This window comes from Lichenostomus cassidix, chromosome 2 (assembly GCF_008360975.1).
Source record: "Lichenostomus cassidix isolate B80296 chromosome 2, HeHo_3.0, whole genome shotgun sequence".
Lineage (NCBI taxonomy): Eukaryota > Metazoa > Chordata > Aves > Passeriformes > Meliphagidae > Lichenostomus > Lichenostomus cassidix.
In genome coordinates, this window is record NC_139482.1 from 120,987,345 (window position 1) to 121,002,440 (window position 15,096).

At 35.6% G+C, this 15,096-nt stretch overlaps 1 protein-coding gene across 4 annotated transcripts in view; it reads left to right on the forward strand.

Moving 5' to 3' along the window:
- The window catches only part of HNF4G (hepatocyte nuclear factor 4 gamma), a 58,911-nt gene that overhangs the window by 27,953 nt on the left and 15,862 nt on the right, over positions 1 to 15,096 (forward strand). For 3 of the 4 annotated variants that reach the window (XM_085053070.1, XM_085053071.1, XM_085053072.1), the window contains one exon: positions 14,601 to 14,769. In XM_085053070.1, coding sequence (XP_084909196.1) covers positions 14,624 to 14,769 — 146 coding nt within the window. In that variant the 5' untranslated portion in view covers positions 14,601 to 14,623. Of the gene's footprint in view, positions 1 to 11,523; positions 11,734 to 14,600; positions 14,770 to 15,096 lie in introns of those variants that run through there. The other variant, XM_085053069.1, reaches the window with a different exon arrangement.

Sequence of the window (15,096 nt, forward strand, 5' to 3'; positions counted from 1 at the left end):
AGTATTCAATGATTGTGAACACTTTGGGTTCCAAAAGTAATTACTTCTGCCACACTTCCTAGGAATGGTTAGTCTTCAGATCTTTTTTAACTGTTCCTTTCCAGATAACAGTAGTCAACGGTACTGTAGCTTTGTTTCATTTATTTTTCCCCAAGAACACTATGTAGATCAAATGAGACAAGTCACATCAGTCTTCAACTGGAAAATATTTATTGTGTTTCCTAACCCTAACATTTATTACATGTAAAAAAAACAATAAAGTGCGTGTAACAAAGAAGTTTCAGTGTTGTTCAGAGTTGTACTTACTGAAAAGCCCAGCCAAGCCTAAGTTTTAGCAAGAAGTCCCATCTTTATTATACCAAGCAGGACTTTCACTTCAAACAGCCAACACTGATACTCTTCTTTGGTTTGGCTGTTATGTTGTTGATAGGAATAGCAGTCAGACACTACAACTGCTAGACTCTGACTCTAGATCTTACATCACCTTAAAAAGAAAATCATGTAACCCCTATTTTTCTACTTACCTGCAGATTCTGAAAGTTTTCAAATGGCTTATTTGTTGTATGTGTAATACTACTTTTAACATAAATAGTTTGGATACACCCAGTAGTGACCTTTTCGTCACCTAAGTGAAGTCATCTGTTTCTTTGCACACCACCGCTACTGATTCAGCTTTCCGGATTCCTGAACAAATTGTTCTTTTTGATTAGGACAGTCTTTTCTACTGCTTCTTTTTTGAAGCTGACGGACTAAATTTTTACAGGAAGTTACTTCTGCCATTCTCTCAAATCAGATAAGAGTATTTAAATACTAATGTGTTTTAAATGTCAATTTGTTAATAGAACTCACTTATCAAAAGTGGACTGTCACCTTAGATATTTTCTCACGTGTCTCATTAAAGCAGTGTTATCTAGAAGATTAATCAATTTTAGGTGTTGTCAGGGCATTTAATCAGTAGCAAGTAATTCACAGCTGCTTTTTCTCCTTAATCAGACAAAAAGCTGTATATCTTTGCTACATTGTTTAAAAAAAAAAAAACCACCAAAATTTTGGACTGCAGCAACTTCTATGTGTCGTCTGAGGGAAATTTCACAAATCTGTTGTTATTTCTCCTTTTTAGCAACATAGAGTGTAGCTTTGAGAAGGCAGCTTAACTTCAAGCTGTTCTGCTACTGTCTCCACCGTGTGTATGTGCATCACAGTCCTGACCCCAGGAGATGCACCTGAACAGTGTCCCAGCAAGGTGGGGAAGTGACTTTTGTCTTCTGCATACTTTGTGTTGCTGCTTGTCAGGCCAGAGGAGGTATCAGCCAGGAAAAGAGCCTGTGTGCTTGGTGCACGTCCTAAAGAAAATTATAGAGTCCTGTCCTTTGGTCACAGGGATTTTGGTTGCACATTCACAAAACAAGGCTGCAGGCAAAACCATGCAGGACAACTGTCCCTGTCTTTCTGAAAAATGTTCTTAATCTACCTTATTTTAGTTTGATTTTTAAGTCTGATTCAGTTAATCTTCAATTGGTATAATGTATCATTTTATGATTTCACACATGGCCATTTTTGTGAAGTTAGCTGATTTTCTTCTTGAAGCTCACACCTTCTGAAATGTATTTTACGTTGGCATAAACATTAATTATTGAACTAGGACATTAAAAATATTTTGCTTTTTTAAAAAATGAGATTAAAGATTTTTTTTTCTGGTATTCATAAACTGTAGCAGTTGTGCAATATGATATATCTTCAGTTTTGAGAAAATGCTTCAATGGAAAGTGCAGGAGGTGGGTCTCCATCCAGGTTCTCCACCTTCAGCTCTTTTCTCAGATTTTGGGGAGTCATTTGTATACATTCACCTCACCTAACTAGCTGTCTGTTGCAGTTGTTTAAGCACTTTAGTTAGACAACCAGTGGGAAGAAATGGGTGTTTGGAGAGGTGATTCAGTTCAACCTACTGTTAGAGATAAGTTTGAGTAATCTGTTTAGATGTACCTGTTTCTGATTCCTGTATACAAAGGGAATTGAATGTTTAGGTTGTATGCAGGTGACTGTATTGTAGACACGTGGACTCAAGTGTCATAAACACTATCTTTAGTTGTCCTTTGCCTCATTTCTCTGTTTATTGAAAGGGGACTATAGTTTGTCCCTCTCTCACAGACAGTGAAATAATGTTACTGACTGCAAGGTTCTCAGATAAAATGGTGGACCCTACCTACATGAATACATTTAAAACAAGGAATACACATGAATATTGTTCATGTCCAGAAAATCCACCCAGACCTGGCAGTTATCACTAATATTGAAGGTAAACTTGATCATGTAACCTACATTATTGCATCTACACATAATTTTCCATATTGTATCTTGATGACTTGCATTGTGGTTTTACTCATAACTGCACTTATGACCATTTCGCAAAGTTTCCTCTTCCCTGCTCTCAAGATAGAGACTAATTACAACCTGGCAGGACCACTTCACTCCTATCTTCCATGCCAGTGAATTTTTCCCTGCTCAGCTCCATTAGTGTTCTGGTTTCATTAGTTAAAAGAGATGCAGCCCAACTTATTTTCTAGTATTTATCATCAGCTTTTAAAAGGGACTTCTACTGATTTTGAGCTTACTAAAATCACTGTTTTAAATCTGTCAGGAGCATATATATCTGTACTTCTGAGAAGTCATAGTATTTAATATTTTGTTCCTACTTGGGAACACACCTAGAATATGTTAAAATTAAGGAGATAACCACCAGCCAATTGAGGAGCATCTTTATATCTACAGCAAAGTTAAGACTTGAGCTCCTTCTCCAGAGGATTCTGCTTTGTGCTCACTGGGAGCTGAATTTGCTGTGTTTAGAATATAGATGCTTCTGCCAATAACAATATTGAGTGTCCTTGACCTCTCTGATTCCTAAAGACAGCCCCGTTTGAATTTTCAAGGAGATACTGCTGTCAGTTCATGTCTGGTGAAAGCAGGAATAACTTTGTTCTCTTAGAAGATACAATGTAATAATTTTAAGAAGAGGAATAGGAGACTTCAGGAAGACCTTATAGCAGGCATTCCGTACCTGAAGATGGCCTACAACAAGGGGTGGAGAGGGATTTTTCATAAGGGCATGCAGGGATAGGCCCAGGAGAAAAGCCTTGAAGCCGAAAGACAGTGAATTTAGATTGGATATTAGAAAGGCAGAAATTCTTTATTGTGAGGGTGGTGAGACACTGGAAGAGGATGTCCAGAGAAGCTATGGATGCCCTGTCCCTGAAAGTGTTCAAGGTCAGGCTGAATGGGGCTTTGAGCAACCTGGTCTAGTGGAAGGTGTCCCTGCCCATGGCAGAGGAGTTGGAACTTGATGATCTTTAAGGTCTTTTCCAATCCAAACCATCTATGGTTTTATGAAAATCAGGGTATTTTACAGAGATGCCTTCCTAGGCTGTGAGTTATTCTAAAAACTTGTTTGTTTGATGCATAAAGTGGAGTTATTTGATACTTTAAAAAGCTGATCCGAAATATGGTCGAAACAGATTATATGCCTTTATGCTTTCACATTGTTCCTTTGTTCAGGGAACATTTTGAAGTTTTCGTTCCTTTCCTGTTACTTTCACTCTAAACTGATGGTCTTCAATATGCTCTGAACTTCTCATTAACTCGTTTTTGTAACAATAGCAATTAGAGAAATTGTTAAGCTAAGCATAACCATGCTAGTGTCTTGGAAGAGTTAAACTGAGTGTTGACACAACGTTCTTTCTGCAGGAATGTGATGAGTCAACTTAGGCTCTAGTTAAAAATTTTAATTTTAGACAGAGTAACTGAAAATAATGGCACCTGTCTGACTATTCAGTTATTTAATTAGCTTTTTACGTAGGACCAAGAGTTACATAGTCACTAGCATGGGCAGAAGTGTACTGAGTTTGTTTTGAAATGTTATGTAGAAGACATAACTAATTCAGCAGGGGATAGAATATAGAAATTAGAAGACTTGCTATGATTAATTGATCACACAGAAAAGAAAGGTTCCAGGCAAGCTAAAAAAAAAGAATACCAAACAAACCTTGCCTCGATACTGGTTAACCTTTTTTTGAACTCTTTTATTGTGTATGGCAAAGGCAAGATTGTTTATCTGTGGAAAAAAAATCTCATTATATGGTATTTCTAAGATAGCTGTGGGTAAATTGTAAGTAGAATTTATCTAACTGGCTATATAGAACATTGTTTACTAGCAAGTTTGCATAAAACCTGCCAAGAAGGCTTATTAAGAAAGTACTAATCACATGGGGATGACTGAACAGGAGTGCTTAGTCTTACTTATCAATAGCGTGATGGTTTGGTTTTATCTTATGCCTGAACTTTTTCCTCTTTTCTTCTCATTTTATTCTGCTCTCCAGGACAACACTCTGATTAATTTTCCCGGGTGTAGCAGAAAATAATAAGTTACTTGATGTAAGCAAATAATTAACAAGTGTATCTAGTCATTTAACTGTACCTCAGCAAATCTCACCACAAAATTTTATGCTAAAAAAATCCTTTAAGCCCTCTAAATGGTCAACACTTCATGGCTATAGTGTTTTCAAGAATAAAATGAACTAAAGAATATTAAGTTAAAATAGAAATGTTAAGCACTAAAGTCTACCTAATAGTAATTCACATACCTAACAGTAAACCTAATTTGTTGCAATGTAAACCGCAAAAGTATCCTGGTTTTTATCCTTCCTCCCCATAAATATGCACAATTTTCTAATAGTGCCTGCTAACCTCAGATAAGGTTAGCAAATCTAGTGTTAATCTGGACCCAAAACAAGCACGGAAATGGATTGAACTGGCAAAATACAAATTTACTATTAATTCATGGAGAGAATCTGGACATGGACAATACAATGTGAAGAATTACTAAGGTTCAGTATGTAGAAGGGAGAGCTTCCCCCTCAGATTTATTTCTGTACGTATACTCGATAAGAGGCAAATTCAGCTGACACAAAAACACTGACAAGTAAATTCCTGGCTGTATGTACTTATATATAAACATCTGTGTACCTGAAACAATATTTTAAATCTGCATTCGTTTGGTATATACATGCCTTGCAGTTTACTGTAGTCATCCTCCTGCAGTTGCTAGATAAAGGAATAAATTGTTTCCTCAGTCTTTACCACCTAACCCTTGTAACTGGCATACTGTGCTCTGACTGAATAGAAAATATTAGGATACACTAGACTAAACTAGATTGGAATAGAATAGACAGTTTCAGTTCAAGTGGACTTACAATGACCATCTACTCCAATTGCCTGATCAAATCGCTGATCAAGTTAAAACCTTGATAAGCATTGTCCCAATTCCTTTTAGATGCTGGCAGGCTTGAGGCATTGATCATCTCTCTAGGAAATCTTCCATGTTTGACCACCCTCTGGTAAAAAAAAAAAAATATTTCCTAATGTCCAATCTAAACCTCACCTACACAGCTTTGAACCATTCCCATTCAGCCTATCTCTGATCAGTATTTCCCTTCCTCTCCACTTCCCTCCTTCAGAAAGCTGTAGAGAGCCATAAGGACACCCCTTAGCCTCCTTTTTGAATAGCTGTCATCGAGCTTCCACATCACCATTAGTAATCCTTCTAAATCCCACAGAAATGTGCTACTTCATCGGGCACCATCATGGTCTTGACTCTTCCATCACCCAGACACAATGCTCTTCATTAACGCAGTTGCGCAGCTAGCTGTTGACATTTAGTGATGGCCCATATGCAATGGTCCATGTTTGACCTCTTTGCTATGAGATGAGATGGCTTTTCCTTGACTCGTTCCTACTGGTGGTATTATGTGCTGAAAGGCTGTCACAGATACACCATGAGTTTTCACTAAACCATTGACAAACCGTAGCATGGGACATCTGCAAAATGAAGAAGATATTGCTGTAATAATTTTGCTCTGTGAAGATTGTGGGTGAATACAATGTGAGAATCATCCTCAAAACACCTTTCAGTTAAAGACAGAATGCAACTTAGGGTTTGTGATATGCAATGTGTCTTAAACTTTGTGAGATGCTAGCCAGGTCACTCACTGATGTATGTGTGCATGTGTAAGTGATAAATAAAATCAGATAAACCAGATAGCTTTGTCTACCTTCACCTTAAGAGTGGATGTAACATCTCTTTGCATATGACACTGTTATATTGCTATCCTGGTAGCATATCCCCTTAATGACACAGTGGTATATAAAGTGAATAAATAAATCACTTATCCTTTTAGAACAAGATGGAGAGAATTATATTTAGAATAGAAAGGGAGAATCTGAATGCAGGCTATGTCCTCATCAAGTGTAAATTATCCTTAAAATTATCCTGCAGCAGCTATTCTTCAGGTTCAAAATACTTTAGAGCTTTCATATTCCTTTGATATTTCCCCTCAGCTACTAACAGGGCAAATACTGAAGTGGATGCAAGATTAAAAATTGTAAATTGCACTTCGTAGGGTTTGGAGTATTAGATCTCTTACTCAGCTTTGAAACTCTGATGTAGACTACTCATTGACATCTTCATAACTTCTTTGGGATTATTTCAAGCTTTAAAGAGTTCTGTAGGGCGGGTCCATAGTATTTAACAAGTCAGAAGCCAGGCATGTTCTTTGTTTTCTATATTTATTCACATTCATGACTGTTGAAGTTGTAGCTGGTTGTTCTGAAAGACGAATAAGGTTTTGAAGCAAAGCACATAAAGACAATCAGACCTCACAATAATTGTCTGTTCCCTGTTATGCCAAAATGAAAAAAAAAAAAAAAAACCAACCCAAAAAACCCACAATCACCTTCAACATAACTTATGAAAGAAAGCTATATATGCTGTGTGTTAGAGTGGAGCCCAACATAATGAATGACCAATTTAACTGAAAATAGGCAAATTCAATATGTGCAAGAATCTGCTTTTTATAGAATGCCTGAGGTGGTCTAAGTGTCTAAAAATGTGAGTAATGAAAACAGGCTTAGCCTAGATTTCCCACAAAGATCTGTACTTAGGTTTCACCTGGCATGATTTGTTGCAGCTAATCTTACCACCTTGCCTAATAAGTGTGCCATGAAAACCTTTTGTTCAGTCTGGTACTGACTTTGTTTTTCTGGTGTTTTATTTAAACACTATATTTTTTAGGACAAAGTCAAAAGTCCAAGTGCCATGAATTTACTAGTTGAAGTTGATGGTGCTGGGTTTGAGGAGTTTGAGATGATGCCTTTGGTCACCTTGGTGGAGGCATTTGTGCTATATATTTATTCTCATGATTCACAAATTGTTCTGAAAAATCCTTTCACATTAACCAGCTTAAAGGCAATTTTGTCATTGTATGGCTCTGAGCTTTTTTTTTTTTGGGGGGTGGGTGGGGGGGAAGGAGGGGCATGACAATATTAGATTTCCATTGTTGTTCTTAAGTCTGAAGCACAAAGGGCTATTTCTTTTTGAAGAAGCTTGGTAATACATATTTATACTTTAATACACATTTATACTTTATCACTGGTTTTTAGATCTGACCCAACTCTAACATTATTATTTAAAAAAATAAAAAAGCCAGCAATTTCTATCAAATAAAGCAATGCTACAGTGCTACAGACCTTTCCATGACAAACATGTCATAATTTTATGTTTTACAGTACAAGCAAACATTTCCCAGTCATTGCTCACAAACCATTATTAAATACTTGGGGGTGGGTGTCAGCAGAGCTGATGTGATGGTGACTTGCAGTGTTCTCCCTGGCACTGAGGGTGTGTTCCAGGAGAGGAAGCTCAGTCTGTGGCATTACATGGGCATGTATCTTTGTAAGCCAAAGATGAGATTGCCTGTGGGTGTGTGGAAATATTCACACTGCTTCCTGGGTAGCAAGGTTTTGGCAAATAAACTCTCTGACTTGGAGGTCTTGAGTTTACTGTAGTAAGGAGACATTCTGGCTCAGCTCATATGTTTTCTTTAGGGTTTGTTAGTACAGAATCCATGCATCTCCTGTCCTACATGTGCCAGCCATTGAGAAGGGGAAACAGGTTGAAATGTGTGTTCTGCCAGCATGATGGATAAGTATGCCAAGTTATTAACAAAAACAGGATGTCTTCCAAGTATGTCCACCACAACTCACTGTACTTGGAATGCAGGAAATACAGTGAAGGTGTGTTCTTACTCATAATACATAAGAAACAAGAAAAAAAAAACCCTTTAAATTCATACTTTATTCTGGCAACCTACATTTCTTACTAAACTGGAAAGATAAAAGGACATATTTCTTATTAAAAAAAAAAAAAAAAGAGAGAGAAAACCAAAACTGTTTCAGTGGTGATAGCAGTTTGAGATTTCTTTTTATTTTCAGGAAGACTTTTATGGAAATAACCTTGATTTTATTAGCTTGTGCTGTATTTTATACCACAGTCAGAAAGAAAGATTGCATTTAGTAGGGAGAGCTGAACAATTAACCGAGTTAATAGTCTTAAAGATAAGATAGGAATGCTTTCTGTATGTGATCCTGAGGTCATCTGATTTAAAGAAAAAAAGCAAGAAAACCACATTGACTAAACCATTATTTTGCAGCTTTCTCTTCACAATTACTGCAAAATTTACTTTGAGAAATTATTTCTTACTCAAATTTACATTACCACTTATCTCAAAGAAGTGCTTAGCACTTTGACTAATTACACTTTTAAAACAAAAGTTTGAAAACTTTTACTTACCTTGGGCTCTTATTTCTTGGCTGTCAGTAGTAGATTACTTGACTTAGAATATTTTATACTACAAGCTCCAATGTCATTCAGAATTTGAAAAGCAGCGCAGGTGTCCAATATGAAAAGAAATCTGCTGTGTGGGAGTCTGAATACTAGTGAACAATATAAAGCTTGGACTGACATAAGACCAAAAGCTGTTCATCATTAGCTTCTTTCGTCAACTGCTCTAATTCCAGGGCTGCATTCTAATCCACCTAAGGCTGAAAGAAAACATATTAATATTTTACCATAGTGATTTAGTATACATTAATTGTTCATGATGTACTTCATGATGCCAAAAATCCCCCAGAAAGCACATTTTTACGAGTGCAAGATTTGACTGTAAGAAGTTTCCTAGCAAAACATGAAAAAATAGTATAAAGAATGTCTTTCCTATAGCGTACATTTTTCCATATTAAAAAATCAATTGAAATGAGTTTTTATATGACAGAAGTATGAAGGGTCAATTCATTCCCTCTCTTTAGCAGTCACTAAGGGACCTGTCTTGGCAGCACTGAAGAAGTTCTGCTAATAGCAGAGGGAATAGCAGGATTTGATCATGTCATACATGATATCTTCCATCTTCCATTCATTCCCTTGTTTTAAATTTACTTATATGCCAGAATGTTTTCAGGACTGGCATTTTTAAATAAAAAATATGCAATGATAGGTTTGTAAGCATACAATTTTGGTTTTAAAAATCCAGATAATATTTATAGAAAATCTTATCAAAATATGTGCACTGAAGAAAAAAAGATAATTCTAGTTAACATGTAAACCTTTTTATATTACGCTAAGTAGCATGTTAAGGCAATGAATCATTTGTTATGTAACTAGTAATTAGTTTTATAGCAAATCTATACAAATACAACAAATGGTTGTAGCAAATACAACAAATTCTCCTACAGAAGGAACTTTTCAAACTGAACCATCAGGTAATATAAAATTATTCCATTTCATGGTGAAACTACGGTGATTTCCTAAACAGCATTGGCTGCCAACAAATAGTTTTTCATCAATCTTAATTTAATATACTTCTTTAAGAAAAGAAGTATTAACGGTGTTTAAAAGTTGTGAAACCTTGTACACTTCCACTGCTGTGAAATGATACCTTCTGAGTAAATTTTTTTCCATGATTGTAGGCAAGAAATAATATAAAATTTCAGTCATATTGTTAAATATCTTTAAAAATTGCCATTTTTTGTATTATTTATCTTCTGTCATGTATAGGAAGTATTTTTAGTCATATTATTTATTAATAAATGTGCTATTCATGTGAAGGTATGAAATTATAAGATTGCCCTTTTGCTTTTTTTGTTAAATATTTCATTAAATATAATAATTGATGAATGTTTTAAAGGAAAAGGAATAGCAGTAGGTTGAAAAGCACAACCTGTGGAGACCCTCCAAAATCTGAGGAGTACTTTTGCAAGCTGTGACACAACTGTAAATATGCTTTGGTTTAGGGATAGGTCTGTGAATTATACAAGAATTCTGTGTCATAGTTATATTACTGGGCTCTGCTGGAGTCAGGAGGAGAACTGGCCTGAGACTGCATCTACATGTCCACAAGGAGACAGGATGATTTGTGACTCTCAGGTAACCCTGGGGACATGGATATTAGAAGGATGAATTTTGAAAGGTTTTTTTTCTAGGTCTTGTCCTGTAAATTTTCCTTCCTCATGGGTAACTTGTCTGTCATAAATTGCTTTTTAAAATATTTATTTATTTATTTAATCAAGAAGTTGGTTTATGGTGCCCTTTTACAGCTACTTTTACTGAAGAGCAACTGCAGACTTTTCCATTCAAATATGCATTTCAATACTGTATGTAAAGTTACTAGCTCTTGCTAATAAGACATAAACTGGACAGTTTTCCTATATATGTAACTTTTATGTAAATGTTTTTTCAGCAGGGTAAGGGGTAGTTTTCTTTAAAGAATGTATTAAGAAGTAATAACATCAGAAATTCTGCTATCCAACATTTGAAAGCACCAGATTAGTAAGTGGAATTCTGCTGTTGAGCTATATATTTGGCACAGATTCAACTAGCTTTACAGGAGGGTTTTTAACTGGGTTTGCACATGCCATGTCTACCAACTGATGAGCTGTGGGCCAACCCAGAGACTCTTCATTACAGAGAAGGTGATTAATATTTTTTCCCCCTGTGTATCTGCTTGGAAATGGCATGCTGCCATCACATCTTGTATGGGGAAGCGTTGGAGCAGGAAGCCACTGTCAGAGAGTGTGCAGGGTCCAGTGCCTGGAGCCATTGCAGCAGCACAGTGTGTGATACAAGGGGTTTATGAACTGGCCTAGCTGCAGACTTGTGTGACTTGAAGCCTTCCTTAAGGATGCCTGCACAGCTAGGTCACTGCCACTGGGAAAGAAAACTACTAGCTATAAAATGGGAGGGTTTACAGCTGTCTTTTAAAATATGAAGGTGGGTGATTTGGGTATAGTTTGAGATAGTCCATAATTATATCCCATTTCCTTATTGTTCTGAAGAGAGAGAGCAAAATGGCATATGAACTTACAGTCTCTACATAGAACATCCAGAGTAGTTTGTTTAGAACTGTTTGTACCATACATTGACAACAAAATGTGCAGCAAGGCATAAGGGATAGGAAGCTTCCTGCACGTCCTTGGGTTCATGCAAGAACTGGAACCAGTACAATTCCTGATAAGATTATTTCAAAAAGCATTCCAAGATTATCAGAAGGGTTGCACTATATCATAAAAGAAAAAAAAATACCCAGGTAAAATACAGCATGCAGAAGCAGTTTTCCAGCTCCTCCCATTGCTGCACGTAAGTGACACAGTTATAGTTAACTTTGGATTATCAATCACTGTGAAACAGAATGGGAAGGTTGTACATTTGAACAGCTTTTCCACTGCTTTTGCATTCAATGATGAGGCTCTCAGAACCGATACTGGACATGGAAATGGCAAACTACAGTGAAGTTTTAGATCCGGCGTATACGGCACTGGAATTCGAAACTATGCAGATTCTGTATAATGGCAATGGTAAGTTCTGCCCTGTGAGTCAAAATCAAGCCAGTTAACAGAAAAACTGAAGTTTAGTAATGCTGTAAAGTGTCGGTTAAATTTTCTATTAATGCTGCGTTGGGGGTTGTTTTCAAACTACAAATCTGCTCTCTTACACTTCATCGCTAGGTCTAAGTTAGTAACACTATAATTCTTTAAGGAAAATAAAGGAGAGGTTATATATAATAAAGTAGCTGTACTGTCACCAGTCAGTTAATCAAAGGAAGAAAATGGTCTATTCAGCAGTTGTTTTATTTACTGTAAGACAAATGAATAACTAGTATTGACAGTTTGGACATGGAAGTATATTACGTATATAACTTTCAGAAGGAAAGGACAAAATTATCCAGAGGTTTGTGAAAGAATTTAGCTACTGTTTCTTGATGCCTATTTTCTAATTGTTGGACTAGTATTTGTTTTATTTAGGTGTTAATCTAGCCTTTCTACCAAAGTGTACATATAAGCAAAAGTGATTTAAAAATAATCATACTGCCCTTCTAGAGGATAATGTTTAGCTGAGAAAAAGTATTTGTGTTTGGCTAATGTAGCACTTCAGGTAGACTTTTTTATATGCAGTTTTTGAGAAGTTGTATCAATAATTTATGCTTGAGATAGAAAGCATACCATTTCATTCTGCCATCATTGAGCACTGACCCAAAAAAAAAAAAAAAGTGAATAAAAGTATCAAATTAAACTACTCACAAATGGCCTTCCAAATCTTCTGATACACTAAAAATATTGGTTTATTGTATCTTAAAGTATGATTTATAGATCTGTAGTAGTATGTATTTTTAAACGGCAGAACCAATATGTAGTGATTTTCAATAAAAATATTTAGCTGCTGTGTTTTCACATATTCCTGCCGTATGGAACCTAATTAAGTTTTTATTGTTGGGCTTTAAGTTTTATCGGAATTTCTGATGTTACATTACAGCAAGCTTAGTAAACAGAAGGGTAGATGTGGTTATTGATTTAGGAAGAAAAACCAGAACTTTATGCCGTAAATGAATTTGAAGCCGTCAATAATGATTATATAACTTTTAGATGATTTCTCTGCTTTTTGTTCTAATATGGGTATTTCACTGGTCACTTGTTTTTTGCTGAATAGCACCCTTCTGGATCTGTTAATGTTAAATAAAATGGGAAAGCAGATGGGGAGGTTGTGCTTGGTTGCCTTATGTGTTGGTGATAGAGCTGGTTAAATTATTCACTGTAAGTGATTAGCTTGATAATCATTAGTTATCAGGTGCAGCCTTTTTCTGTTTAGAGTTTGTTTTGAGTTTAGCTTAAGTATTTTCTTACAACTTTTGTAAAACCATTGTCTTGTTACAGTGCTAGTCTGGAACTGAAAGCTGCCCCTTATGAACCTTCCTAGGTACCTTTTGGAGCTGTCTAAATTAATTAGGAACATTTAGAGAAGTTTAACAACCCACATTCAGGCAGATTACACAGTTCTGTTGAAATTGAAGAATTTTTCAATATCAGGTCAATTTCCAATTGTTTCAGAATAATATCAAGGAAAATAAGTATGTCCTTATGTATATGCACAACTTATATTGCTGTGAAATATTTCATCATAACATTTAAATATTGTATTTTTAATTATTCTGCTGTATGATGCAAAGTTACAAAACTCAAAAAGAAAGGTCATCTGTTTTTCTAAAGCAAGTCTGTAACCTAGTTTAAAAATAATTTTCCAGTCATAACAATCCTAATTTTAAAATAAAATCTTTACAGAACTGAATTCTTACTTGTAAGGCTTCATTTTATTTAATCATTTTTAATGTAATTCCTTGCAATTGCAGCTCTGTAAAACAAAACAGAAAGGTTTCTTCTCTCGATATCTAAAGAATTCTGTTTAACTTTTAAGCTCTGTGGGACACAATAGAAATTTTATAATGTATTTGTGTTATACATTTCAGTTGGATCTATACTATACAATATAAGTAATAGTATATATCAATAGTAAGTTTTACTGTTCATCCTGTACACTCTTTATGAACTCATGTACTGGACTTTTGGATCTGTGTTTGCATATCTAATTCATGTGGCACTCTTTCCACTCCTGGACAAAACAGCTACAAATGCTTAGGGTGTATTTTCCATTCATTTAAACCAGAAGTAAAACAGAAAAACTATTTTGCAATTGTTTCTTTGAACATGTATGCTTAGCATACAATGTTACATTGTGACTCAAAGAATAAATATGTCTGGTTTGATTTCAGGTGAATTTATTCAGTAGTGTTTACCATATCCAGTGACTAATTGTTAATCACTTAGCTAATACTCTGTGCAAGGAAAGTCTGCCTAGTGTTCCTGTCAAAAATATCTTCAAGGAAATAACAGACAATGCTCCTAGCATGCGGGGTTGTTTTTGGTTTTTATTAATTAATTTTTGCAAAATCCCTCTTTTTTGTTTCATTGTTTAATGTCAGAAACCTTTGTATTAGAGTTGCCAGCAATTGCCAGCTTGTATGAGAACTAATACATGAGATCTTTGCCAGTTAATACTGCTTTGTGCCGAAGTTCCTCTCCATGTTACCAGGAATGTATGTGTAATTATACATGCAGAATTGCACTTTAATTTTTAACCCTTCAGCTGGAAAGAGTTTAGAAAACAATTATTTGTTGTTATGAACTTCATAAATTCTTTTAACATCACTGTCACTTTGAAAGTGTTCATGTGAGTAAGAGCCAGATGTAATCAGGTAAGTAATGCTATATAAATCGTAAGTGGCAATTAAAAGAGAAAAGGCCAGAAAAAGCCTCTATTTAGGTACAACTTGCTCATGGGGTGGCTGTCGGAAGCCTTGTCTATAACTATGTATGTTCGTGTCTCTTGTCAGACAGTTCAGGAGAAGCTGTCAACATGAATGCTGCTGACAACGGGGTCAGTAGTCTCTGTGCAATATGTGGAGACCGAGCGACTGGAAAACATTATGGTGCTTCCAGCTGTGATGGATGCAAGGGATTTTTCAGACGTAGCATAAGGAAAAACCACGTCTATTCATGCAGGTATTTCAAAAGTTCATTTAGAGGTACTAAATTATTGAATTTAAGCAAAAATTCTATTCAGACCTTATCAGACATTTCAAACTATGTCAGGGTATTTTCAGCTTTTTATTAAGGAACGCTACTTGATATTACACATTCCAGAAACTATATTCCAGTGCTTGTTGATATTGTTGATATCATTACATCACTTACTGTGTTACTCTTTTATTTATGATAACAAAGGTTATCTCCTGAAAAATGCTCATATATTCACTGCAACATGAAAACTGTAATTCCTAACTGTTTTCTAAAAATTCTTTCCTTATGAAGGTTGTTTCTGAATAAAAA